Source organism: Lynx rufus, unplaced genomic scaffold (genome assembly GCF_022079265.1).
Source record: "Lynx rufus isolate CCGP_SWC_20201006 ecotype Redwood Valley unplaced genomic scaffold, mLynRuf1.p SCAF_1, whole genome shotgun sequence".
Classification (NCBI taxonomy): Eukaryota; Metazoa; Chordata; class Mammalia; order Carnivora; family Felidae; genus Lynx; species Lynx rufus.
Window position 1 is genome coordinate 5,453,049 of NW_025814823.1, and position 27,701 is coordinate 5,480,749.

The 27,701-nt window shown below is 46.1% G+C and overlaps 1 protein-coding gene and 1 non-coding gene across 2 annotated transcripts in view; both read left to right on the forward strand.

The window, feature by feature from the left end:
* Window positions 1–27,701, forward strand: part of LOC124508018 (phospholipid-transporting ATPase IB) — a 507,885-nt gene that overhangs the window by 256,642 nt on the left and 223,542 nt on the right. Inside the window, exons 25-26 of the mRNA XM_047074445.1 lie at window positions 20,724–20,907; window positions 25,892–26,002. Of these exons, the coding sequence (XP_046930401.1) occupies window positions 20,724–20,907; window positions 25,892–26,002 (295 nt within the window). The remainder of the gene's footprint in view (window positions 1–20,723; window positions 20,908–25,891; window positions 26,003–27,701) is intronic.
* LOC124523295 (U6 spliceosomal RNA) lies at window positions 7,536–7,642 on the forward strand. The gene has a single exon (XR_006964972.1). It is a non-coding gene; the product is annotated as a U6 spliceosomal RNA (small nuclear RNA).

Below are 27,701 nucleotides of genomic sequence, written 5' to 3' on the forward strand. Positions count from 1 at the left end.
CACTCATAGTAGAGAAATTATTTTTCAGTGAAAGGAGGTGATAGGATTTTTCCCCATGTTATTTCACGTGGAAGATTTTTCAGCAGACTGGTCAGAGTTCTGCCCCATTCTTTTGAAGGTTCCTAAGAACCAACCTGATTTTTCTCCTCACTACACGTCTGAATTCCCTTAAGCTTTTGGAACTTTTTTCCGTTTTAAATGTTGCACACACTCTTCGGTTTGACCATTGAATGAAATGTTTTGACATTTAAGGGGAAAAAATCCTACAAGCATTAATCAACGTAAGATATTTGTTGCTTTTTCATTCGACCCCATCCAGCTTTCATCCTGACATGCACCATCCTGGAGGCACCGGCGGCTTGTGTAATTGTTTAGTACAGAACGCGGTTTGATCTCTTTCTTGTGCTTTCAGTGCCGGTAAATTAATCAAAAGGAGTTACTGCTCTGCTGGGCATTAGCATGGGTTTAGATGTTTCTGCTTCAGGGCCTGTTCATCAACGAAAATGCTTTTAAGCCCCAAATGGAGAGTAAACAGTATCGTTGCGGCCGCTTTGAGGTGAGCCATGACTTGTGACCCGCTTACGTCTGGGAAGAGGCCCGTTTGTATTAGCGGCTATTCTGGTTTGGGTTGTAGCATTTCCAAAATGTTTTTTCTCCTCCTTTTATTTTAACGTCCTTAGTATTTGCGAAGAGCCACTCCTACCGTCATCACCGCACATTCATACCAGAGGCATTTTGATCTCGATACGTGGAAATCAAAATAAGGAAACCCAGTTTGGTCCCATGCCAACATTCCTATGAAGTTTGAAACCTAACATATGTGTCATAACCAGCGTTTGTCGTTAGAGGACAATGAAATTACACTACCAACTGAGACAGAAGTCATCATCTGTAATACAGAGCAGTTCTTTGGGGCATGTGGGTGGCTCAGGCGGTTGAGCATCTGACTCTTGATTTTGGCTCAGGTCATGATCCCCAGATTGGGATCCCACGCTCAGTGTGGAGCCTGCTTAGGATTCCCTCCCTCTCTCCCTCCCTCCCCACCCCCCCCCCCCCGCCCCTCTCCCATGGGCGCACTCTCTCTCAAAAATAAAAAAATAAGAGCGGTTCTTATTAACATTGTAGTTGGGTTTTTTTCCCCCATTAGACAGAAGTCGATACTCTTATTATCATTGGCACTCTTTGTGCCAAGCATTGTACTAGGTGCCAAGATCCAAAAGAAAATAGTCTTTGCTTTCCAGGAATTAGTCCCTTGAGAAAGACACATATATGAGTCATTTCAGGGTGATGAGCTATGTGTGCCGATTGAGGGATTGACCAGGGGGCTCTAGGTTAGGTCGAGAGGGTGGGTCCTCTCCCAAGGAGATGACGTTGAAGCTGGTCTTCAAAATGAGTGGAAGGTAGTGGAGAGGTGGGGGGAGACAGGGAGTTGGAGGAGAAGATTTGTCAGGAAAAGCAGGGCAGTAACACCATAGGTGGGGGGGGGGTAGGGTGGGGCATGGGCATTGTCAGGGAGGCAGTGTCTGGAAAGGAGCTCCGTGAGGCACTCGGTGCTCAGGAACTTTTTTTTTTTTTTTTTTAAGAAATTTATTGTAATTTAATATAGTGGTCTGAGTTCAGAGAAATAAAGGGGAAATTATGTGTTTGAAACATTAACTTTGCAGCCCAAATAGGGAAGAGACTCAAAAAACCAGAAAATAAAAATAAAAATCAGGCATACAGAGGAAAGCAGACAATTCTAGATATAGACATAATGCTCCCCTCAGGGTCCATTACTATTACATGGTTTTAGCAGTTTTGTGGAGGTATAATGGATATGCAAAAACGGCAGGTGCTTGGTGTGTACAATTTGGTGAGTTTGGACAAACACAAATACCCGTGAAACCATCACCACAGTCAAAGTTAATGGACGTGTACTCATCACCTCCTAAAATGTGATCTGGAATGGTGATCTACTAAACTTAGGCTTGTTCCTGGAGGGGAACCCTGAGGAATTCAAGAAAGTGCAGTAAAAAGATTGGCCTTATGAACACGGCAAGGCTGTGGTGTAGACAGGAGTTGGGGTGGGGGTGGGGGCAACAAACCCATGGTGTTTCTCCAGATTTTCTTTAAAAATGAAAAGGAAGTTAAAAGGGGAAGTTCTGGTCATTATTGAGAAGAAGAATTACTTGAGACAACGGTACATTGTCTCCTTCGTTTCTGATCGGTGACGTCTAAGTTTGCTTTAAAAATAATTATTTGCATGTAAAGAGCTCCTACCTGTGTATAGAAAATTTCTGTTTTGAACGAGTTGCTCTGGAAAAACACAGAAGTCCTCTTGGGATTACGTTGGTAGTTCGGTAAAGTAACGTAGCTGCAACAGATCTGTTTTTGAAAACTGAGCATTTGTTCTGTCTGTCCAGGGTCTAAAGTTGAAGTGCGTTTTTGGACTATACCACAGCATCCCGGAAAACTGAAACGGGGCTTGGGCCCGCTGTCTATAGGGGTGCCGGTGAGCTCCCAGCCAGCACTGCTGTCCTCAGGGTACAAACTGCACATTTTTCTGGTGAAATTTACCTCACCGTGTAAATGTGATTTATTTGGCGGGGGTGGGGGGTGCGGGAGGGGGGCTATTTCTCCTACAACCTTCTCTGGATTTATTTGAAGGTAACTAATCCCACGCCCTGGGCTCATTTTGAATTCAGCCTCATCAACAGGTGTTTAGTGAGGCTGGATGGTGCCTTTAATGAGAGGGCTAGAGGCACGGCGCGAAGAAACGTCGGCATCTTCTTTCTTTTTCTGTACGCTTTGGTGTTTAGAACGTTGAGAGGTAGCTCTGTGAGTCTATAAATATCTTGCAGTGTAATATCACTCAGATGGCTACAGTCAAAGGCAAAGGTGGTCACAAAAGCCTTCAGGGAGGAGTTCAATCGAGGAAGGTCTCCGGGGGCATTTAATCAGCTTTTGTTTTTAAGAACTTATGTGCTTTTTCATCTTAAGAGTAGTACACGTTTCTGACGTGAACCGGAGAGAACAAAAATGCAGGAATAATTCACCTAAATCCGTTCTTGTCAGCGATAACCACTTTCTAACTTACTTCCTCCTGCAATTGTATCTCTGCGTGTACACGTGTATGTCCGTTTAATAGTGCACGCCCCAAACTGGATGCCACTGCACCTGCAATCGCCCAGCTTGCTGTCTTCATTCAATAGTACACAGTGGGTGTATGCCCGTGTTCCATGCGGACACAGTTTAGATCTTCAGCATTCTCTTTTAAAAAATTTTTTCTTAACGTTTATTCATTTTTGACAGAGAGAGACAGAGCACGAGTGGGGGAGGGGCAGAGAGAGCGAGGGAGCCACAGAATCCGAAGCAGACTCCAGGCTCTGAGCTCCCAGCCCAGAGCCCGAGAGGTCTGCGTTCCTAATGGCGTGGGGCTTACAGACGATGCTCTCGGGCTGTCTGAGGGCTATCACCTTGTCTCCTGATCCGTTCCTTTCTTAGCATAAATTCTTGCAGTGGAGTTGCCCGTTCAGAAGTCAAACGGAGTTATATATATGCGCGTCGGTAGTATATCAGGGTGCTTATTTACCTCCGCATCAACTTGTATCTCCGTAGTGTGTTCAGTTTTTGACAAACTCTGTTCACACTGTTCCCTTCCCTTCTCCTGAACTGCTCTTTTGTCGGCTCTGCCCACCATCTCCTCCGGTTCTCTCAGAACTAAGAGAAAGACCTCTGTGGGTTTTTTTTTTTGTTTCTTTTTTTTTTTACTGGCTCACCACCCTCCACTGTGTCTTTGGCTGCTCTGTTAGGCTCCAGCAGCCCTCAGCTCAAGTGCACCTGGCTGGAGTGGTGCATGAATAGGTCTTAGGTTTCCTGCCGGAGCTTACAGGACTGGCCGCGGCAGGTATAAGAACGCCATCTGGGCCGCAAAGCCCGGAAGCCTGGCAAGTGGCGTCACAAACAGACCTGTATGATGCACGTTGGGACTTGCAAACCGAGTGATAACACTCGAGGGGCGTGGCCCCACAGCTGCCTTTGGCTCAACCCATACACATTTCGAAACCCCTTTTTCGCTTATTCAGCACCCAGCTCGGTGCTGATTCGTATGAATGTTGGCCACTCTGGTTGTGTGGTTATTCGCTTCCCGTTCCCTTTAATGAATGCGACGCTCGGCCTTTTAGAGCAATTTACGTAGCAAATTTACGTAGCTGTGAATTTGGAGACTCGTTCCAGGTGGGGTAAGAGTGTCCACAGCTATTGTGTGAGTGCCAGCCACGAGCCTTCACTATCAGCCGATAAAGAGTTCCAGAACGTAGAAAGAAAACTGGCACACGTTGGGGTACGTTGCAAAGCAGCGAGGGTGGTGCTGGCCTCCGTGGCGGGGGTGGGATTGCAGAGGAAACGTTATCCTCGGCGTAGAGGGATGGTCCTGCCATGTCTGTAATGAGGTTTCCTAGCTTCTGTTTGGGACACGTGTTGTCAAAAGTGCTGGCAACCCCACGAGAGGCTGGGAATGTCCTGCAGCGAAGCATCTCCCTGCCTATAGGAAGGGTCTCCTCTGCCACGGTGCTTGCTGGGTGGGTGTGCACAAAAAGAAAGGCCACCTGTGTCAAAATTTAGCTCCCAGAGTTAAGGAAAAGTCTGCTTCCTGAGTGGACATAGCATCTGGAAGAAATAGAGAGGGGCTATTTCCTAACTGCCATTCAAGTGTGTTAAGCCAAGTGTCCTGCATAGTTTTCTCTCCTTCATTCACTCGGGGACTTGAAAAGAAATCGTTCCCCTTGCGCTTGGCATCATGTGTGTACCACTTATTCCAAGAGCAGTACCGTTTGACTCCGTCAGCATTGAGAGCCCCACCTGATCACCTTAGCAGCCCAAAAGCGTGAGGCTGTCATTACAAATCTGACTTAATTTGCCCCGTGCATTTTTATTGGTTGACTAGTTTGCCGCACTCTGTGTGGCTGGATTGCTTAATATAGTTTTCTTTATTCTGTTGATGACCTGAACTTCATTACCAGCTGATAGGGAGTTCCAGAATGTAGAAAGAAAACTGGCCAAGAGTATTGGTGGCTTACTAAACTAACTGGCCCTGGCCTCTGCTTTGTTACTGATGAGATTATCAGAGGGCAAGTCCCACAGAGAGTGCTCACTGCCATGGTCAGTGCCCAGGCCCATAAGGCCGTTATCTTTCCAGGAAGCTGTGGCCTTCTCTATTTGCTCCTTAGGAAAATTTCAACTTTAAACATTTCAAATGGAAAAACCCTATGTGATTTTTTTTTTTAAAGCTTTTACTAATATGATTTAATGGGCTGTAGCTAGCTTCTTAAAATCAGTCAAAACTGTCTTTTCAATGATGTTGAAAAATATTTTTCTTTGAGTAAAAATTAGTCTCTTCAATTTTAAGATAATTTCACTTGCAAGTTTGGAGCTCAATAAAGTCCTGGGTTAAGTAAGTGTCCTGGAGAATTGTCTGATGTCAAAAAGTAGGCAAAGAGGTCCTAGCTTTAAAATTTGTTGGGATCTGGGGCACCTGGGTGGCTTAGTCGGTTAAGCGTTCGACTTCAGCTCAGGTCATCATCTCACAGTCTGTGAGTTCGAGCCCTGCATCGGGCTCTGGGCTGACAGCTCAGAGCCTGGAACCTGCTTCAGATTCCGTGTCTCCCTCCCTTTTTGCCCCTCCCCTGCTTGTGCTCTGTCTCTCTCTGTCTCAAAAATAAATAAAAACATTAAAAAAAGTTTTTTAATTTGTTAAGATCAAATATTAACAAATTTGTTTTAATTTAATTTTTGTATTATTTTATCATCATTTCAGACATAAAGTGCTTTTGAGATTTTATTTTTTACCATAACAACAGATCATCTGTGACGTAAGAGAATACGTAATTACGGATTTCATTGGGATTTTTAGGTTAACTGAAAATGGTCATGTGTCCGAGGGGGCATTTCTGTTTTTGACTTGTTCACTGGTATTATTTGACATAATGAGGCTTCTTTGAAATTTGTTTTCTACCGATTTCTGTCCCTTTTCTTTGGGAAGAATAAAATGGATTCTAGACTCCCGTTTTATTAATTACATTCCTATTGGGCTATTTGCTGTTTTGTTTCATTTTGGGAAACCAGAGTAAGTGGAAAAACTATTTCTAGTACATGAATGAGAAAGAATCCTACTCCCACGTTTGATCCTGCTCGAGGGGGAGAGCATCCTTGTGACGGCTACGCGTCTTTTGAGTTTATAACGTGTTCTAGTGAGCAGCTGACATGATTTTAAGGCAAGAGGACAGATTAAGCTGATCACACAGCCCTAATCATTCAAGAAAACTCTGATATGATTACAGTTCCATCTTCTGAGGCAGGCTTTCCCCACTTTGACTCACGACTGCACCGAGAGACAGAGCTATGGAGGGAGGTGTGCTGACCCTCGTTTGTTCTTTGTTCCCATGCGTTCCCTGCCCCAAACCTCCATGGGCTCCATTTCCCTCCGCAGCATCTAGCAGAACTGCTTCTGTTACTTCTGCAATGTGACCCGTGGAGGTAAACTTGGCAGTGGACCCTGTGTGCCAAACACTTTGGGTGTATGGACAGTTAAAAACGGAAGACGTAATCTTTACCCTGCAAGACCGCACAATCTTATTTGTGTTTACATACGTTCGCGGTCAGTATGTCTGGATAGTGGAGTGAATTATTATGCAATTTAACGGGTCGGCGTACAAAGAAATTAGGTAAAATTATACATGAAAGCAATCAGATCCAGGACGTTAAGGTGGGGGGTGGTAAATTCAAATAAGGACACATCAGCCAAAATTTTCTTCCCTGCTGTTTCTCATCCCACCTCCACCCACCCTGAAACGCCGGGAGGCCCTGAAGTCAGGGACTTAGGGGAAGACCTTCCCAGCCAGGACTAGCGTGGAGCCTGGATGGCGTCCTCAATGGAGAGGTGGTGAGGGGTGGCTGGCACTTAATCCAAGAGTCAGGAAGAAGCTAAGAGAGGGGTTTTCCCCGTCTTTCAAAATGCTTACCCACCGATAGCGTTCCTTTGGTCTTTGTGATTCTTCTGTGAGACACATGGCAGGAGTGACTCCCTCAAATTGAAAGCAGAGAACCGAGAATCGGGATCAGGTAACCTCGTGGGGCTCTCACCGTGCTGGGAGTAGATGATCCGTGCCCGTCCCCCAGCCCGGCCTGGCCGGATTGCTCAGCGGAAGTGTGCGACACTTCCCGAGTGGGTGTGTGCACAGTAGCCGGGCGTGTAGCTGAGTGACTAAGCAGGCAGACCCTGGAGTGCGACGGCTGTGGTCACGTCCTGTGTTGGGTCAGGCTTTGTGACCTTGGGCACAGTGTGCCAGCCTCCCTGGCCTAGTTTTCTCACCCTTGAGTTGGTCAGGATGGCCCTGCCGATTTCTCAGAGTCGCAGCGAGGATTAAACTAGCTCGGTCACGGATGGCTAAGTACCGTGTGTTCAGTCAGCACTTGTGCCTGGTCTTTTATTATTATCACTCTAAATAAAATAATAATAAAATATCATTTTTGCTTCCAACTTGAAAGTATAGGTTTTAGTGCTCGCTTTGGCAGCACATATACTAAAATTGGAAAAATGAAGAGAAGCTTCGCGTGATCCCTGCAGGAGGATGACACACAAATTTGTGACGCATTCCATTAAAAAAACAAAAACAAAACAAAGCAGCGTAAGTCTTAGAGCCTAAGAAATATTAGAAATCCTCATTGTTGGTCACAGAGGAGAGAGAAAAACTGGAGAGGCTGCCTGCCTAGATGAGAAGAGGCAAGAATCCCATTGATGCCCCTCTCTGGGGGGCCCTCCCACTTGAAGCCTTCCCCCTTATTCCTCCTGGTTCGTGTGGTCACGCGGGACCATCACCTGCGTCCTCCCCTCCTCACAGTGTGAACAACGAGCACTCTGAAACCCTGGGCGTGAACAGACTCTCCAAGGGATGGGGAGGGTGGGAGCTGTTGGAAGAAGGATGGAATTTTCCCCACATGTAAGTTATTATCACCTCGGACCTCGGGTCACAGAATCTGGTTCTGGGCCTTATACCACTCTGAGTGTGGGCCATATGATTTTTAAAAAGGCACCTGGGTGGCTCAGTCAGTTGAGCGTCCGACCCTTGGTTTTGGCTCAGGTCATGATCCCAAGGTTGTAGGTTGGAGCCCCAACCTACACACACGTCAAGCTCTGTGCTGAGCCTGGAGCCTGCTTAAGATTCTCTCTCTCCCTCTGCCCCCTCCCCGCTTGCTTTCTCTCTCTCTCTCTCTCTCTCTCCCCCTCTCTCTCAACCTCTTATATCAAACTCCCTTATCTGAGGCTGCGTTTGGTTGATGACTCCCATTTTAGCTGGAAGGTGGGTATGATTGCAAGATTTAAGCATTTCTTGCCATCTCCTTTGTATTTCTAGCTTTTTATGGGACGAGAGCCCTTGCTGAATGCGCTCCTGGTACCTTTCCTTGACTCCTCAGGTCTCCTGGCTGGAATCTTCTTCATCCTAAACTCCCCCCTGGCCATAGCCCTGGTCCGAGTGGGCATGTATGGGCAAGCTCTGGTCTTGATCTCCTCGCCAAGCTCAGCATCAGGCCCTCCGCCCTGACAGCAGCACTGATCTTTCTCCCTTGTCCACCGCAGCTGCCAGCCAAGGTGGGCGGGGCAGATGTTGGTAGCGCTGACCCCGCCTATCGAACCACATAAATGGCACACTGGACTTTCAGGTGGTGGCTGTTGCTTCGAGGAGGTGGTAACCTGATGAATGTGGTTGTTGGTGTATTAATCGACTCTGAAAAGTATAGCTACCAGGTGGACTTGAAGGTTGAGATCTGGGCTTCTCTGAACAGGTGTTGTAACGAACAAGTCACTTTCATCTTTCTTTTTCTTTGATCAAAACTGAAAGATGATCATTAGTTAGTATGATAAGTGTGTTCTTGAACATGAATTGGAAACAATTAAAATGAAGAATAAGCACAAGGAGGGCTGTGTTTGAAGTCCAAAAACAATCATTTAAAAATGGGTAATTCAACAGGCATTTGTTACCTATTGTATTTGGTGCCACGGGTTTTAAAGATGAGTAAAAGAAACCCTAAGACCAGGTAACTCATAGCCTAATTATGGAGACGAAGTACCACACAGCAAACTGTATTCCAGACCAGACTTTGTCCAAAGAAGTGTTGTTCTGCTAGTGTTCAGTCAGTTAGGAGAGCAAGTCACAAATTAAACTTGCAGTAGGTCAGGCTTATTACTCTTAGACTTGGCTGCTACAGTTGATTTCTCCTGTGGGTGCACGGCGTCCTGGGCTCACGTTCTCTCTTTACGCAGACCCGCACGTGGTTGGTCACGAGGCCCATGGTCGCTCCTGCCCCACACCGGGCGCTCCTGCCCCATCTGCCTGGTGTCCGTCGATCTTTCTCGACCGCTTTCCAGGACTTCAGCGGATTTATAGAACCAGCACGTTCATCTTCATGTTCTGCTTTAGCAGCGGTAGAATGCTGCTGCCTTCCTCCCTCCCCCCGATAGACTTTATTTTCTGGAACAATTTTAGGTTCACAGCAGAATGGAGTGGAATGTACAGAGATATTTACAACACATGCAGCGCCTCCCCCCCCACGCCCTCCCCCTCTGGTCCCGACAGTGGTACATTTGTTACAATTGATGAACTACATTGACCTGTCCTTATTACCCAGAGTCCATTGTGCACATTAGAATTCACTCTTGGTGTAAATTCTGTGGATTTGGACAAATGTACCCCCAGAAAAGCGTGATCATTTCTCGCTATTGAGATCAAGAATTAGTGGCTTATTAAATACAGGCTTCAGGTTTGAGAAGGGGTGTGTGGGTTCTTGGAGAAAAGAGTTTTGTCTGACTTCTCCGCGTTTCTACCCAACAAATTCCACTCCCAGATTTTCAGATTGGAGAGAGTGGGTGCACGTGGTGCTGGTCACTGCCATCCCTGTGGCTCTTAAGGCTCTCGGTTGCTTGCATGAGGCCTGGGGTCAAGGTCAAGAGGCACACAGGCTGCCCCGCTTTTTCCGGGGTACTGATAGTTACAGTTTGGCTTATTTCTCGGGTTGGTAATCTGGTGACCTTTGCGACAGGTGACAGGTGAAGGGCAGGTCTAATTAAAATCAGTCTATTAAGCATCTCGGTCGTCATTTATTTTTAGTGGTGCATGAGCTCATGATGTGTTGGCCCTGAAGGAGCTATAAGCTTGCTCTGAAATGTCAAAACTCAAAGCCTTCTCAGCTTTCCTCTCGGTTCTATTTCCTATTCCCACTATCCCCACAGCAAGGGCCAGGCACGCTGTTTTGAAATACTAGTGAAATTTGCAGCGGAGAACAATAAATGTATGTTAACCCCAAGGAAGGCAGACACTCCTGAGAGGGTTTGGGGGGCTTTAATAAAGCATTTCAAGGAAGCAGAGTATCGAATTAATGCTTTTTGTGCTAAAAACATTAAGGTATTTAAATGTGTTATTCTAATCCCTGCTTCAGCCTGGGAACAGAAGGATCTAATATCTCTTATTTAAATCCCAGCCTTCCTAGTCTGGGCCCTTCTTTTCAGCCTAGCACAGGGAGAAACAGGCCATAGCCAGTTGACTTCAGTGAATATAAACCTGTGTGTAATTCACAACGTACGACCTATTAAAATTTTATATCAAATGTGGCTGCCCGGATCTTAACATATTCTGTATTGTTTAGTGGAGATGTTAGGTTTTCAGAAGCTAGACTCCTGTCTGAGCGCCACTTTAATTGCTCTGTTTCCTGGACACGCAATAAAATTGTCATGGACGCAAGTACAGATGCATAAATCCTGAACCCCCAAGCAGGGGATACTTATTTCAAAGCGAGCCCTTTCTGGTTGTGGAGTAAACTGATCTGGGGCAGACAGGGTGTCCTCCCTCTCTCCAGAGCCACTCTGAAAGCCTCAGCTGCACGGACAGCATTTACGGCCAAAGCACAGGATCAGGTTATAAGGTTTTTGTTCGGTGAATAAAGAATATCAGGTTCCCTCACGACTCACAACTGTAGGATGGCTGGTCTCTACCTCCTAGGCTGGGAGGAAGAGAGTGCTCACAGGACAGTGAAGGCAGTCCGCAGTCAAGTAGTAGTTAAGATCAGTGGTAAATATATCGCCCTGTCCCCAGGTCACTCATTAGGGTTTTTTCCGCCTTTAGAATTCTGGTTTGTCGAGAAGTTTTTTTAGATTTTGGAATCAAGATTGGGGGCCATAGAAGGGTGACTTCAGGTGACTAGACTATTTAGTCATAACATTATTCATGTTGAAACTCTGGGTCACGCATCCAACGTGAAAGTGCAGAATACTTTAAGATACTGGCAAGATTGTTTTTCAGAGTTTGATACTAAAAGGAGAATCAAGACCACATTTTGTACACTGTGTTTGTATGTGTGTGTGGTGTGTGTGTGTGTGTGTGTGTGTGTGTGCGCGCGCGCGCACGCACCGAACACTGAGATAATCAGCAACCCCTTTAAGCTTTAGAATTAAACACTGGAGGAGTTAAATGAACTTTTTAAGCAAGGAAACTACTAGTAGTAATTGTTAATATATTGTTATAGTGGCAAATTTATATAAATAGCATTTTTAAAAAGCTCTCACCTTCTCTCTCGATTCCAGGCCTGCCTGGCTGCCCCTCCTGAGGAGAGGGGCAAGGAGAGAGTGTGAAGGAGGGCTCATCTCCTGTTTCAGGAAGTTGAAGTCTATTCTGGAGGTGGAAACATTTAGCCTTAGTATTTTTGAAAAAACGAATACTTATGTCGAAAAGAGTCTTTGTACTTTTAGGATGCTTTGGAGATTTTAAGCTTTCTGCAGTTTAAATTTAATATATGCCCAAACATGTGTGTTAAATTCCTAAACTGACTGGGGCATCTGGGTGGCTCAGTCGGTTGAGCTTCGGACTCTTGATTTCGGCTGAGGTCACGATCTCACGGTTCATGAGTTCGAGCCCTGTGTCGGGCTCTGCACTGATGGTGCGGAGCCTGCTTGGGATTCTCTCTCCCTCCTTCTCTCTGTGCCCTTCCCCACTCTCTCTGTCTCTCTGTCTCTGTCTCTCTTTCTCTCTCTCAAAATAAATAAACTTAAAAAAAATTTACATTCCAGGGCGCCTGGGTGGCGCAGTCGGTTAAGCGTCCGACTTCAGCCAGGTCATGATCTCCCGGTCCGTGAGTTCAAGCCCCGCGTCAGGCTCTGGGCTGACGGCTCAGAGCCTGGAGCCTGTTTCCGATTCTGTGTCTCCCTCTCTCTCTGCCCCTCCCCCGTTCATGCTCTGTCTCTCTCTGTCCCAAAAATAAATAAACGTTGAAAAAAAAAATTAAAAAAAAAAAATTTACATTCCTAAAAGGACTGTATATCTTGCACCACCAACATATATACAGCAAGATGATAGCACAGCTACCTGTTTTTGGCCTCACGTGGCACAGACTTGTCACATTGTGCCAGTAGCCTGCATTCAACCTTCCGTGTACCCGAAGGGGGACAACCTCCATACAGGGAACGTTATCAAAACATCTCCAAATAAGCGATGCCTCCCGAGCTCTCCGATTAGCGGCTCGGCAGATCCTGTGACCATATTGGCCTGTATTTCTCAAGGGTGGCTGGATCAGATGAGGGCTCATAGTTATTTCATGCAGATTTGTATCACCAATCATGAGATCTAGGTCGATCATTTTATTCAACCGGCAAGTTAAATGCTTTACTGGGTACTATGTTCAAAAGTTGTTAATAGGGCAAAGGTCTGGAGGAATTGGGGCTCGCGAGAGAGTATGATTTCAGACCGAAATCACCATGCAAGGAGCAGATACGTGGCGAGGTGCTTAAACGCAGTCTTTGTTCGGATGGTTTGCATCGCCCGACATCCCCGAGACGGCTCGAAAAGACCCAGTAAGCCAGTTTGTGCTAAGCCCTCAAAGTGCTGATGAAGGATGATACTCAGGGGCTTACTGTTGGCTTCTCAGAGTCAGAGCATTCGGATCGAAAGAGCAGACTTCTGGGTGAGCCCTTCCCAGGGGAGCCCTGTGTGAAGCCAAGGATGGCTGCCCTGCCACATGTCATTAAGAGCTGTCGCAAAAAGCCTCTCATGAGCCCATAATGTTTTTAAGGCTGTTAGTAGAAAACAGAGTCAAGAGCACTGGCATGTTTGGCCAGGAAGTTTGCAAGAAGTGCCCACTGGCATAGCGGTCAGGAGAAGTGGGGTGTTTTGAACTCCTCTCCACGGGCGATGGAATTAGATCTCGCAGAGGTGCACAGTTGCTTTTGTACTTCTGCCAGTCTCTCCGTCTGTGAGTAGGAGTACTCTTTCAGGATTATACACTGGTAGCATGTTCCCATTTATATGGAAGCTGATGTACTTTTAAGTAGAACTGTATTTTTCCTATTATTCATAATTACGGTTAGAGAGATAATTAGTCCTAGAACCATGATTTTGGTAGTTAGTCACCATTTACTGAATGTCCACTGGGGTAGGGGACGGAGAGGGAAGGATGGAAAAGAAGGAAAAGGTGAAATTGAGGGAGACAAATACATTCCCCCATAATGGGAAAATCATTTCACTGGATACACTGAGTTTACTTTAAGGGAGATACCCGCTAAATAGTTCTGGGATCAATTCTTTTTTTTTTTTTTTTAACTTTTTAAAAATTAATATGTTTGTTTTTGAGAGAGAGAGAGAGAACACAGAAGGGGCAGAGAGAGAGAGAGAATGAGAATGAATCCCAAGCAGGCTCTGTACCATCAGTATGGAGCCTGATGTCGGGCTTGAACTCAAACTGTGAGATCCTGACTTCAGCCAAAGTCGGACGTCTAACCAACTGAGCCACCCCGGTGCCGCCTGGGATCGATTCTTGAAACGTTGGTGTCCGTGATGTTCCTGCTTGTGGTCTGTCATCCTCTCTGCTCTTTTATGAGGCAGCTCTTTTATAAGGTTGGGGAAAGGACAGTAACTTCAGTCATACGGCATTTTGTAGGAAACCGCATCTTTGATATTGCCACGGTGTGGTCCGAAATTTTTAAGGATGGAGAGAAATCCTTCCACTGGAGGGCCTCCATAGCACCTCAGATGTGGGGGGAAATGCTAGGTTGGGTGGAACCCTTCACCGCCAAAGCCGCCGAAGCCGGACACGCTCATCCCTGAAAGTCTGTGAATGTTGCTCATTTAGAACTAGGTCTATGGTGCTACCCTATGCAGCCCATTATCTCACGGATGGTATTTTTTCTCTATACGCACTCCTTCTGCTTTTGAGAACGTGCTCCGCTCTAGTCCCAACCCTATGAGGCTGCCCCTTGGTCAGGCACTGAATTTTTGCAATAAAACCTGAACTGCGTTTTCAGGTACGTCTTTGTGAGGTGCCATCTCTCATGGCTTCCTCCTGTAGAAGATAGCTCTTTTCTATGTGTACGTTCAAAAAAATTTTTTTAATGTTTATTTCTTTTTGAAGGAGAGAGAGAGAGAGAGAGAGAGCGAGCGAGCGCGGGGAGGGGGCAGACAGAGAGGGAGACATAAGAATCCGAACCAGGCGCCAGGCTCCAAGCTGTCAGTGAGGCTCGAACTCACGGGCTGTGAGATCATGACCTAAGCCGAAGTCGGATGTGGATGCTTAACCGACTGAGCCACCCGGGTGCCCCTCTGTGTGTACATTTTTATAATAAGGGAGCACTTGAGTCTAATTGAGAGCCCCTGAGTGAGTTTAAATGTCACTTCTTTGTGCCTATACGTAAACTGACCTCAGGTACCTACTGGGTCTGCCCAGACATACCCTCTTGCCCCGCCCTTCCCCTGCAGCCTCTCACATCTGTCCCTCTGCTCTAGGGACTGTCCCAAGCTGCCAACGTTATTTGCTTTTGGAGCTAGGGGCTACAATCAGATGCACTAAGAACTGAGACATGAGATTAAATTTGAGAGAGTCACGCATTTTGGGTCAGAGCACAGAGATAGAATGTTCCAGAAGGGGAAAGCTTTCCAGGAGGCCTGGACAACTGGTCCTGTATCAAGTGCACTAAATGCATCTAAGGAACAAACACAGAGGTCAGGACGCATATTAGTCAGCCAGGGAGGCACTTATTAAACAGACACATAGGATAGTTCAATTGTTTTGAGATTTTAGACACTTTTTTTTTTTTTTTAATTTCAAAGAGAGAAAATGTCGGAGTAGGGCTGAAGGGCAGAGGGAGAGAGAGAGAAAATCTCAAGCAGGCTTCATGCTCAGCATGGAGCCCAACGCAGGGCTCAATCCCAGGACCCTGGGACCACGACCCAAACCAAAATCAAGAGGCAGATGCCCAACCAACTGAGCCACCCAGGCACCCCTAGATTTTAGGCTTCTATGTTAGGTGTTCGTGTATCTACAAACAGATTTGTTTTTTTAAGATGTCGCAATTTTTGAAACTTTTAAGATTACTGACCGCTATAAGAAATAAGGTGTAATATTTTAATGTTTTTTAATGAAAGAGTTTCCTAAGGATGTTATCTTTAAATTAATAGGGAAAATGGACATTTTCACAAATTAAATCACAGATGTTGGTCTCTGTGACATTAAAAACAACTTACAAAGTCCTATAGACCAAATTTTGGTTAGTATTTCCTCCCTCTCACCCTCTTATGTGAGACACTCAGATTTGAAGACTATTTTAAACGACATTCCAACCCTAGTTTGTACTTACTAGTTGAGGGTTAAAAGCAAAGAAGAGGGCAACTGGATGGCTCAGTGGTTAAGTGTCTGACTATTGGTTTGGGCTCAAGTCACGATCTCATGGTTTGTGAGTTTGAGCCCCACATCCGGCTCTGTGCTGACAGTGCTTGGGATCCTCTCTCTCCCTCTCTCTGCCCCTTCCTGGCATGCTGTCTCTCTCTAAATAAATAAATTTAAAAAAAAAAGCAAAGAAGAACATACAAAGCTTGAAAGAAGGGGATGAGATTCAGTGTTGCTGCTAATTGTTAAATGTCACCTTCTGAAACTTTTACGTGTATCTTCTGCTTTGGAAATGTAAGCCCAGCTAATTAAAACATTTGAACAAGAGAGATCTTGTGATCTTGTCCAGGTCAGTGTTGCCTACTTTGGTGTTGTCCAGAGGCAAGCAACATCACCATCACCTGGGAGCTTGTTAAATGCACACTTGTGCATCAGAACCTGTATTTTTACAAGCTCTCCAAGTGATTCTGATGCTCACTTAAAATTTGAGACTCATTGACCTAGGCCAGCGGCTTCAAACTTCGTTTTCCGTCATAGGGACTATACAGAATAACTAAATTTAAGAGTCCAATTAGTAAATGTGCTTAGTGAATCTGGTTAATGAGTAAGTGTTGAAGTTCTCTTGGGTGCCCCTGGGTGGATGGAGTTTCTTGCAACTCGCCTGGCTGAGCTGAGCTCAGTTTGCAAATCAGTAATAGAGATTCACTCCACTTTACAAATGAGATCTCTGGGCTCTAAGAAGGAAGGGATTTGTTTAAACTTGCTCAGATGATATTGCAAAGCAGAATTTAGAAACTTGTTTTGAGACCAGGGCTTTTGTAGATCAGATAAATTAATGCATGATCATTAATTCTAGAAAAGCAGTTACCAAAGGTACTACTTAAGCATCATAGTTGAAATAACTTTAGAAAGTACATTTTAAAGTTCCAGGAACACATATCCCATGAAATTAGATACTCCAGGATACTGAATTTTTTTAAGTCTCCAAAGGAAAACTTATTTTTTATTTTAGAATCTATTGTGTTTGCCAAAAAAGTAGGTAGAATATCTCTCCAGTTGATTAAAGATCTTTGATTTTATGTTTTTATTCACAAGGCACTAAAGTAGTTATAGAACTGTCCCAAGTGCCTAGCTTAGCTGAGATGTGGCCTGGAATTCTTATTTTATGGGTTGAATGTACTATATGCTGGGAAGTGTGGCATGTGATTCCAGGTTACAAATTAAGATTAAAAAAGGAGGTGGTTTGTGCTTCGTGGCAACTTGGCGTACTAAAACACTACGTATGACCGAGGCGTAATGGTGCCTATTCCGTTTTGTAGAAATTAGCTGTTTGACATCTGTTTTGAACCCCTCGTGTGTGCTAGAATCATATTTTCTCAAGGCATCGCAGCCGAGGGCATAATAAATCCTTGATGAGAATTTCATGCTTCTAAAATGCTGGGATATGACTCAGTTTATATATCCCAGTCAGGTTTTCTCTTTATTCTTGCTTTTTTGGGAAAACGCAGCTTTGGACTTGAATAGATTTTGCTCGAAGCCATCGGAATCATGACTCAACTCGTCTGAGATCCAAATCCCACAGTGGCAAATGTAGTGAGTGGATTTGACTTGCTACTTGGCTCTTGTTGGTTGGCTTACTGCTAAACCCGATAATGAGAAAACACCTTAAAAAATATTTTTTAATGTTTATTTATTTGTGAGAGAGAGAGAGACTGCGTGCGCGCAAGCAGGGGAGGGGCAGAGAGGGAGGGAGACACAAAATCCCAAGCAGGCTCCAGGCTCTGAGCTGTCAGCACAGAGCCCGATGCAGGGCTCGAACCCACGAACTGTGAGATCATGACCTGAGCCAAAGTTGGACACTTAACCGACTGAGCTACCCAGGCGCCCCAAGAAAAAAAAACACCTTTAACCTCAGAGAAAACCACGGACTTGTTTAGTGGCTTCCCTATTTGGCCACCACAACCCGTCCAGCCTCCCACCACACATGTTCTTGTGGTTGAGCTTTCTGCCCTGCAGAGTCCCCTTTTGCCCCGTATACCCCCTTTTGCTCTGAATCACTCCAGGTCAGCTGGAGACCAACTTACTCGATGACTTGGGTGGCAAGGAAGATTCTCAAGTCATCGTAGCCCCGGACTCCCCAGGGCTGTGTGTCTGTCCCCTGTGCTCCTGTACAGAAGACGAGTTCGAGATTAAACGATAGTGGAGTTTCACTTCAGTGAGTGAATGAATGTATTTGAAGAGCCAGTGATGTAATCATGGAGAGGAGTGATCAATGCAGAGGCTCCCAGACTCCCTGCGTTCGCAGAACTGCAGTGTCTCAGTGATTGCTTTGCAAAGCCCCGAGGCCAAGAAAGAACATTGAATACATTGAGCACTTTCTAACTACGAGGAAGGTAAGGTCAAACAATGAAAGAAGTAATTATGTTCTGACAACTTAGTAGACGTTCGAAACAATCACGGACATAGCTGGGAAAAAAAGTAATACTTTATCTCACCCTTACTAACCATAACCACTCACCGATGCTCTGGTGTGGGGCACCTGTTGAGCCTTGGACAGCTTCTCAAACCTCGAAGAAAGCGTGGATGTTTCAGCCCTCATTTCCTATTTCACATTGATTTCCGCTTTTTATCGTAGCAGCCGCGAAAACTCGGCTTCACAAAGATATGTCATAAAAAGGAATGTAGCATGATCTAATATTGGAACTGTGAGCTCCTTCGAGCAAGTGTTTCGTGCGACTACCTGAGGGATATTGCTGGTTTTCCCTTGAAAATCCATAACTTCCCACTGCAGCACTGCAGGGCCCTTACAGGGAACCATGGGTTGGATGGTGTCCCGTTCTCAGACGTGTCCAATTTTTTCTAGCAATTGAAGTTTTGCAGATGGGGTAGGAGATAACATTTGTCTCACACAGGCAATGTGTGATTTCACATAAATACATCAACCATCTCATGAGGTAGGCTGTTCTCATTTTCCCCATTTCATTGATGGGAAGACAAGGACTCAGAATTACTTCTTCTGTGTAAATAGTATGGGGAACAGAAGAAGGTCACGTTCAGTTATTTAACTTTGAATCCCACATTGGTGTCTCCGTACCATATATGACCTCTGCTTCTGTTGAGCTTAAAGAAGAAATGGGAAATCAGAGTCGTGTAGCAGATGAGAATTGTGGGGCTGTGTCTGCCGATCAGGAGCTTAATGAGAGAGGTACGTCAAGGTCAGCCCTTGGCTCTAAGTAGCCCTTGCACAAATGTGGAAGGAAGAGCTACAGTTTACATCTCTGTCCGTTAACATTGCTTCCAGTAATTTCCCATTAGGCTACATTAAAGTAAGTCTAGCATCTGCTACCAGGGAGATGGGGATTCTGTTCCGTTCTGCTCGTAGCTGTCTGGAAGATCATACTTGGAAGCTGTTTTTAAGCTCTGAAGCATGTCTGTTAAACAGTGGGTCAGGGACCTGGGACTGTTGAGCTCGTAGCCACTGAACTGTGGGAGGAAGGATGTGATGGATGTCTCTCTAGTTCAGCCTTCCTGACATTTGAAAGATGAGTTCTACTTGTTCTAGCCTAACCCAAAGGACAGAATTAGTGCTTTTAGGTTATCAACCACAAAAAAGTAGCAGTAATGATTTTTGGTGGTTGCAGTTGCCCTAGGAGGCAATAAACTCCCGTTATCGAAAGTCACTGTGAGAATGATTAAAGAGATAGTAGATTGTACAACATGGCTCCTAAAAGCCTTTCAACCCACAGATTCTGTTTTTCTAATTTGCTAATTTCCATTCCTTTGAGCTAAGGCTCCCAGAGTACCTGTGCTTTAAGTTCAGTTTGCTGTCTCACCAGACACAGAATGGTCTCTGGGTTGGTAGAATTACATGTAAGGTAAATTGTAAGTTTTCCGTTGGAAACAGGTATTCTGGAGGTCAGAGGCCATATGAGAAGTCATAGTTGTACTGAGAAAGTCCTTGCGTGTCTATTCTAGCTTACAAGTACCGTGCGTATGTGGGTGCAGCCAGCATACCTCTGGGAGACCCAGACAGGCCTTTTACTGTGTGTGTGTGTGTGTGTGTGTGTGTGTGTGTGTGTGTGTGTGTGCGCGCGCGCGCCGTTCGGGAGTTTACCCGTGAATTTTTTTTTCACCCAAAGTGACTCTCAGCTTACCAGTTCAGAATTTAAAATAAATCAGTCCCGAGGTACTAATAGTTTTACCACGTCGTTGTATTATCTGGTCTTACACTCGGAACAAATACTTCGTCATAATGAACTTTGCTGTGCTTTAGAGCCCGTGTATTTACATTGGGTCTTCTTCCCAGATGATTTGAGGGCTTATAAGAAATAGCCCCCATCCTTCGATTCCTTGCGGAAACAGCCCATCTTCCTGCAAAGGCTGTCTTATCTTTGGGCTTTGGGCTGTGCTCCTGCACAGTTCAGCTTTGGTAGTCCTGTCCCGGTGACCGCCCCCCCCCTTCTTAAATCCTTGTGCCTTGGCTGCCCTTCAGACACTGCCTCCATTTCTGAGGTGGAGAAGGGAAAGGCTTTCTTCTCCCTTACCCTCATCCTCTTTCTGCACTTCTCAAGCCATGCCAACTTTCTTTCCCTTCTGTGAAAGCCGATTTTAAAGACAGTTCCCTTGCCAGCCCTGGGTTGTGTATGATGTACAGCAAAGCAAAAATGGGGTCTGTGCTAGTTTTCTGATTTATTTGGAAGACATTTCCTAAGACCTCTGTATCCAGCTTCCCTGCCTTTATCATTGAGCGGGGGGACACATGTGCCCCTGAGGAGTTTGCACGTATGGTTACCACCGCGCAGAGCGATTACAAACAGGCTGTGTTTTCAGTTAGTTTTGACTTGTGTATTTCATCTGTGAAGTTGGCAACTACTTGAAAGCCACAAGCTACTGTTTTCTGAAAGCTTCTTTGCACATGAGCATAAAACGTATGTATTGGATTTGGAAATTGTCCAATAACTGCCCTTTTAATGCAGCTCAATGTAGATTACAGCTGTTTCCTCTGGAAAGACGCATCCAGTCATCATTTCTTTCTTCTCTTACAGAGTGTCTCCTCTGCAGAAGTCTGAGATAGTGGACGTGGTTAAGAAGCGGGTAAAGGCCATTACCCTTGCCATCGGGGACGGTGCCAACGACGTTGGGATGATCCAGACCGCTCACGTGGGTGTAGGGATCAGCGGGAATGAAGGCATGCAGGCGACCAACAACTCGGATTATGCCATCGCACAGGTCAGAGGCGCGTTGACCAGCTGTCCCGTCCCGTTGGCAGAGGTATCAGCCGGGCATGAAGGCCTGGTTGGTGCTTGACCTCGGTCCAGCCCTAAGAACCCTGCCCCCTCTTTTGCGGTTGTGTCTAGACAAAATCGCCGGAGTATTTGCATTTCCCCGTGGTCTTGCTCTTGTGCGGTTTGAGGGCCCTGTGCTGCGGGTTGTTGTGGTTGTCGCGGTTGTATTTGCCAGCGGTGAGGTTGGCCGAGCTCTCTGTCCTCCGGACGAGGCATCGACCCTGACGGATAGGTCTCGGGTCCTGCTGATGAGAGCCTCTCACCCTCAACTCCCACATGGGCTGCCTGCCCTGGTCCTGTTCCTTATGGCATCCCTTGCTAAAGGATGGCCATGCTCATAGCATTAATTCTCTACCGTCCCCATCCCAGAGTCTCTCCTCTTTTCAGAAGGCGCTAGAACACTCTCTCATCAGGCATTGAAAGTCAGGGGAAAGCAGTGATTTACAACCGCCAGCCACCCTTCTCTACGGCCATAACCAGGGTGCTGCCCAGACCCGCTGCTCTGAGATGAACCCACGGTCAACAGCAAACAGCCTCTCGCTGGCAGACCAAGTGCAGCCCGTTCCTCTCTGGATCACATGTTGCCCGCAAGAGGGGCCCAATGTACTTTGTAGTTACTGAACAGATGACCTGACGACGAGAGAAATGTCTGCTCCTCAGAGAGAGCCAAAACCTGAAGGAAAATAGCCAACCGCCTCACCCTGGGTATGACAGATCTAGATCATTTGCCCCCCTTGATCATCCAGAAAATCTAGACCTCACAATGGACACCGATCATGGCCTCCTGTCTACAGGTTACAGTAACTTGTGATAAAACACCTGTGCGTTTGGTGGTTAGCCAGTGTTGTGTCATTTCAAGTACGTGTTAACCTTAATCACGTGAACACAAGTAATAGTGGCGTTTTCTCCCTTCGAGCTGAAATTGGGGGCTGCGTATACAATGTGAAAGAGCTTCCAACGCCCCCAGGGCTGCGGGCTGGTCCTGCGCAGCTTGGGGGCTCTCCCTCCCCGGAGCGGGGTTCTAGAGCATTAGATCACCTCTCAGACTCCCTCCCGGCTCGTGGTTCTGCAGACACAGGGAGGAATTTACAAAATCCTCCTGGCTCTGGAAAGCCCACGAAATCAGTCTTGTTTCTCTGTTGATTTCAAAGAAATCCTCAAGGTAATTGCTAAAGTTAGTAGGGGAAGGAATTCTGATTTTCCAGGTGGGAACACTGGGGCTCCTTCCCATTAGGTGACCTGCCTTGGGTCCGAGCACCGGGGGTCAGAGAACACCAGACCTGCACGTGACCTTGGGGACCAGTCCCGCACACCTGCCCGTTCACTTTCCCGAGTCCACCACTCCGAGGCCTGTGAGACTCCCACTTCCTGTAGTCTGTCAGCAACTGTAGATGTTATACACCCCAGCATTATTAAATACTTGAGTTATGGCATCATGTGGCTGGAAGGGATCTTTAGAGGTTTCCTAGGAGTTCCAGGCAAATATTTGCCTGTCTTTTTCTTTAAAATGTCTGGGGAAGGGAGATTCCATGACCTGCTTTATTGAAACTGCATACTAATAGGCTGTGGGATCTGGAGCAGTGATTGCTCTCTTCAAGTTGACAGCACGAAAGCAGGGTAGGGAGGAGAGAGAGAGAGAGAGAGTGAGTGAGTGAGTTAGGGGTCTCCTTCCCCTTCCAGTGTCATAGCCGCTGCCACAGGAACTGATGCACGGCCCCACGTGTCTGTGGGTCTTTGTTTCTCCTGTCCGTGGTCCTGCCCGTGCCTGGGGAGGGGTCCTGCTGCTTCAGGGTAGCCTTCCTCCTGGCCTTACACCTTCCCCACCCGACACTGTGCCTCGGCCGCTTCAGTCAGAAGTTAGAGATGCCACAATTTTATGAGTCCCGTTGCCCCTAGTGAAATGATAAACGTCTCTGGCAGAAGTTAACATCGTGTGCTTTGTCTTTGCAATTCACGTGGATGAATACGCTTTTGATCGGATCTTTGAGGAAGTGCCCCGGAAGGTTGTATACCGAAGGAAGAAAATGTAGCTCGCAGGCTTGTCCTTGGGAAAAACGATGAAAGAGGCCAAGCTCTGGTTCTACCTCTTTTCCGCCCGCCTGTGCTTTTATCCTCAGAGACAGCTGCTGGGACTCACGGCCCCCCCTGTGCTGCTGCCTTGCCCGTGGGCACTCTGTGCTGGCGACGGTAGCCCTCGGCTGCCCGTTCTCCTCAGGAGAGGATTCTTCCTGCCCCCAACTTTCTTAGCGTCTTTTGAGCGACCTCATGAAAATAGCATTTTGATTTAGGGTGTGTGTGTGTGTGTGTGTGTGTGTGTGTGTGTGTATGTATGTATATATGTGTATATATATATATATATATATATATATATATATATTTCCTGAAAACAGATCATTGTAGCGCTACACTTGAGTCATTCTGGATGACTCTAGCAGATGTTCTCTGTGCCCACCGAAGTTTAGCATCAGGGGGTCCAGGTCAAATGCAAACTTCCTTTTTATTTGTTTAGCCAGTTATTTTATGATTCCCCAATCCCCCTTGGAATCCTTAATGAGCTTTTATGGGGAGTTTTATTTTTCCATATGAACCTACTCCTGCCATTTTGAAGTGGCCATTTAGCTTTTGGAGTACGTAGTTGAGTGACCGCCCTACCCCCATCTCCTGGAACAACTCATGAAATGTGATGTCGTGTCAGATCTTTAGGGCTAATGGAACCTATTGTGTGGTTTCCTCTTGAAACAGAATGGTTTTGTTTTTAAATACTGCATTTCTAGTCAGAAATTTTTTCTACAGTTAAATTTAATGTCAAAAGTAATCAGAAATAGGCAGTTTGCCATATCGAAAGAATTTTTTTTGCACGCATCACTTTTTTTCTACTTAAAAAATGTTTATTTTGAGAAAGAGAGAGTGCACACAAGCAGGGGACGGGCAGAGTGAAAGGGAGAGAGAGAATCCCAAGCAGGCTCCACGCCATCAGCACAGAACCCCATGTGGGGCTCCGTCTCACAAACCATGAGATCATGAGCTGAAATCAAGAGTCCTATGCTTATCTGACTGAGCCACCCAGGTGCCACTCTACTTTTTTAAACTTAAATTCGAGTTAGTTAACATATAGTGTAGTATTGGTTTCAGGAGTAGAGTTTAGTGATTCATCACTTACATGTAACACCCAGTGCTCATCCCAACAGGTGCCCTCCTTAATGCCCCTCACCCATTTAGCCCATCCCCCCACCCACTACCCCTCCACAGCCCTCAGTTTGTTACCTAGATATAAGAGTCTCTTATGGTTTGTCTCCCTCTCTGTTTTTATCTTATTTTTCCTTCCCTTCCTCTATGTTCATCTGTTTTGTCTCTTAAATTCCACATGAGTGAAATCATATGATATTTGTCTTTCTCTGGTTTATCTTGCTTAGCATAATACACTCTAGTTCCATCCATGTTGTTGCAGATGGCAAGATTGCATTCTTTTCTATGTCCGAGTAATACTCCATTGGTAATATATACACCACATCTTCCTTATCCATTCAGTTGATGGACATTTGTGCTCTTTCCATAATTTGGCTATTGTTGATAGAGCTGCTATAAACATTGGGGTGCTTGTGCCCCCTTTGAATCAGCACTTTTGTATCCTTGGGATAAATACCTAGTAGTGCAAATTGCTGGGTCATAGGGTAGTTCTATTCTTAACTTTTTGAGGGACCTCCACACTGTTTTCCAGAGCGGCCGCACCAGTTTGCATTCCCACCAGCAGGGCAGGAGGGTTTCCCTTTCTCCACATCCTTGCCAGCATCTGTCGTTTCTTGAGTTTCTAATGTTTGTGGATATTCTCAGTATAGCCTGATGATCTCTCTTAGGAGAGTGAGCCTGAGGACGACGACGACCCTGTGACTTGGAGTGGATAATTGAGGGTGTAGTTCAAGGCAACCGACGGGACACCCCTGTGACACAAGACTAATTAATGCGTAGACATTGTGAATTTAAACAGGATTGCCCCTAAGGGTGCCTTTGTACCGGAGCACGACACGGTCCACAAAAACCAACAACAGCAACAAAGAACAAACCTTACTTCCCTCCCTCTAGCTCAGTATTCGCTTTTGGGGACCTTTGTGAGGTAGGACACAGAAAGCCAAGCCAGGCTAAGAGGAAGCTGAAGGGATAGGATTCAAGTGGCGCCCGAAGACCCTCCTACCCCGAAGAAGATTCAAATATCTCATTTGATACTGGATATCGCTCAGTATTTCAAGCAGCGAGAGCCATTACATCATCGTCGACCTCGTACCCGCTGCCTGCTGGTTTTTTGTTTTTCTTGACTGCATAGCACTCTAGCAAGAAGTACCGTGCCCTGGTTGGGAGCAAAAAAGGAGGACACAATGAGTGTAGAAGTGAAGGCTGTGTGTGTGTGCCCGAGTGCGGGTGCCCCTCTGTGCACGTGCAGCTGCTTTTAACCTGCAGGCTGATGGTGGAAATAGGTCGTGTACACATATGTGCGTCCCTTTGATAAAAAGGGTACTGGTGCCTGAGCGTTCCTGTCCCTTGCTCCCGAAGTCACCATAAAATCTAGTCGAAGAGCAGCGTCTGGTTGCTTTGCTTTTCTTCCAATTCAAGTGGTCACCTTCTCCTAAGAGTTGAGGACCCTCCCGCCCCAGCAAAAAAAAAGTATTTGTGTAAACAGAACGTCAGGAGAATAACAGTTGGAGGTCCACTGTTGTGTTTGGGGGAAAATAACAATTAGGTGGATCTGAGAGGACATTTTAGTCGTCCTCCCTGGACCTGAAAGCTTTGCCTTTTGTTTTCGGGAGGGAGCGGTTTTCTCGGGTTATCCGCACACTCCGCTTTCCTCTGCTCCCTTACCCGTCTCCCAAGGCCATTTTGCGGCTTCTGTTCCTGAATGATGGGCGGTCCTGAACTTCGTTCTTTTTCTTTCTCAGTTTTCCTACTTGGAGAAGCTCCTGTTGGTTCACGGCGCCTGGAGCTACAACCGCGTGACCAAGTGCATACTGTACTGCTTCTACAAGAACGTGGTCCTCTACATTATCGAGGTGAGCAAGGTTAACCTCTTCGTCCAGGCGGAAGGCCTTCACGTATTTAAGGTAACTTCAAGAGAGGATGTTGTTCATGTAGAGCTGAAGAAAAGGTGGGGGGGTTGACATATGGGAAAGCCGTGACGCACGTGGCCTCTCGGAAGCAGGGGGCACCTTGCAGGTGGAGGTTCTCATGCCGAGCCACCGGTGCACGGAGACTCTGCATCTGGCCCGAGTGGAACTTTGCTGTCACTCACACCCCGTGCCCCCCAGGGTGGTCAGCGCCTGGGCGGCAGATGCTTGCACCTGTCTCGGTGGCCCCTGGGACGTTTCTAGGCAACCCAGTCATCCTTATCTCCCCTAGAATGAAAGGGTCTGACTTCTTGCTGTATTTCTCATGGAACCTGCACGTTACCCAAGCACGGATTTGTCACTTGTGGGATATTTGGACCATACTATTTCAATGGGGAAGGCTGGGGAGTAAGCAACTAAGGTAATTAAAAATATCTCTTGAACTCACTGGGTTGTGAAGCTGGTTTTCAAGATGTTGATTCAATTGCAGGTGGACTTATTTTACTTATTAGGGGGACTAGAGCAGGAGAAGGGTGGGCCCAGGGAAAAGTGGAACGGGCCCTTTCTGTGTGAGCTCAGTGGGAGTACCAGCAGGACAGCTGTGCTGCAAGGGGGTGGCTTTTGAGGCCATCTTGACTAATAGGTTTCCAAGTGTGTTTAGAAAGGAGGAAGCAGCTGGTCGCTCCAGAGAGATAGAAAAGCAATGTTAATTGTGGATGGTGTCAATATGGCATTCTGTTATGAGTTATTTTGTGTCTGATTTCTCAATGCTTGGCAGAAATAATAACCAAGGCATAGATCAACGTTTTCTGATGCGGTTCTTTAATGTACTCAGCTCAGGAAATTTGACAAGTGGTTTGACTAGCCATTTCTGTACCAAATTGTCTACCCTTTCCTATCAAATATTCGGGTCAAACACATAGGTTCACACCACTCACTCTGTAACTAAACTATTAGTGGGTAATTTTCCTGAGTTGTGCAGGTTGTTCACTGTACAAGGCTGCCCAGCCGAAGGGGTAAATGGGGCAGAAATGTAGGAAAACCAGGAAAAAGAGATGCGTTTTTCTAATTTGCACAAAGGCAGTCTACTCACCGCGTCTGCTCGTCTTGTGCTGTAGTAACACAGTTCAGTCCGTGCCAAGTAAGAAGTTCTAGATATGGCGGGTTTCATAGTTTGTGTCTTCCTTTTGTCTGCGTTATTACCGGGGTTTTTTGGAGGGGGGCACTTAAATATGTTTGTCCTTCTGTTTCTGTGACATTTTTTTCCCTCCGTGATAGGAGTCACTCCTGAATGTCACTTGGGGTCATAGATAATCAGTGCTGTGGTCTGCAGGAGTGTAGGAATCCCTGCTCCCACGGGCCATCCGAAGTTTTACACGCACTTTCAGCTCCTGTAGCATTTGGCCTCACAAGATTTCTTAACAATCTGTTTTTCCTCAAAATCAGCAAATTACAGATAGTCTAGACTTCTTATCAGGACATTTTACATGAAGCCCCCAACCCTTTGGCTTCCCAGAACTTCTTCCCAGGAAGTGCTTAGTCATTTACACCTCCTATCTTGCCCCCCGCCCCACCTTTTTTTTAAATTTCAAGAGGGCTAAGGATGAGAAGAGTATAATTTTTGTCTGTCTGGAGAATTCTATCT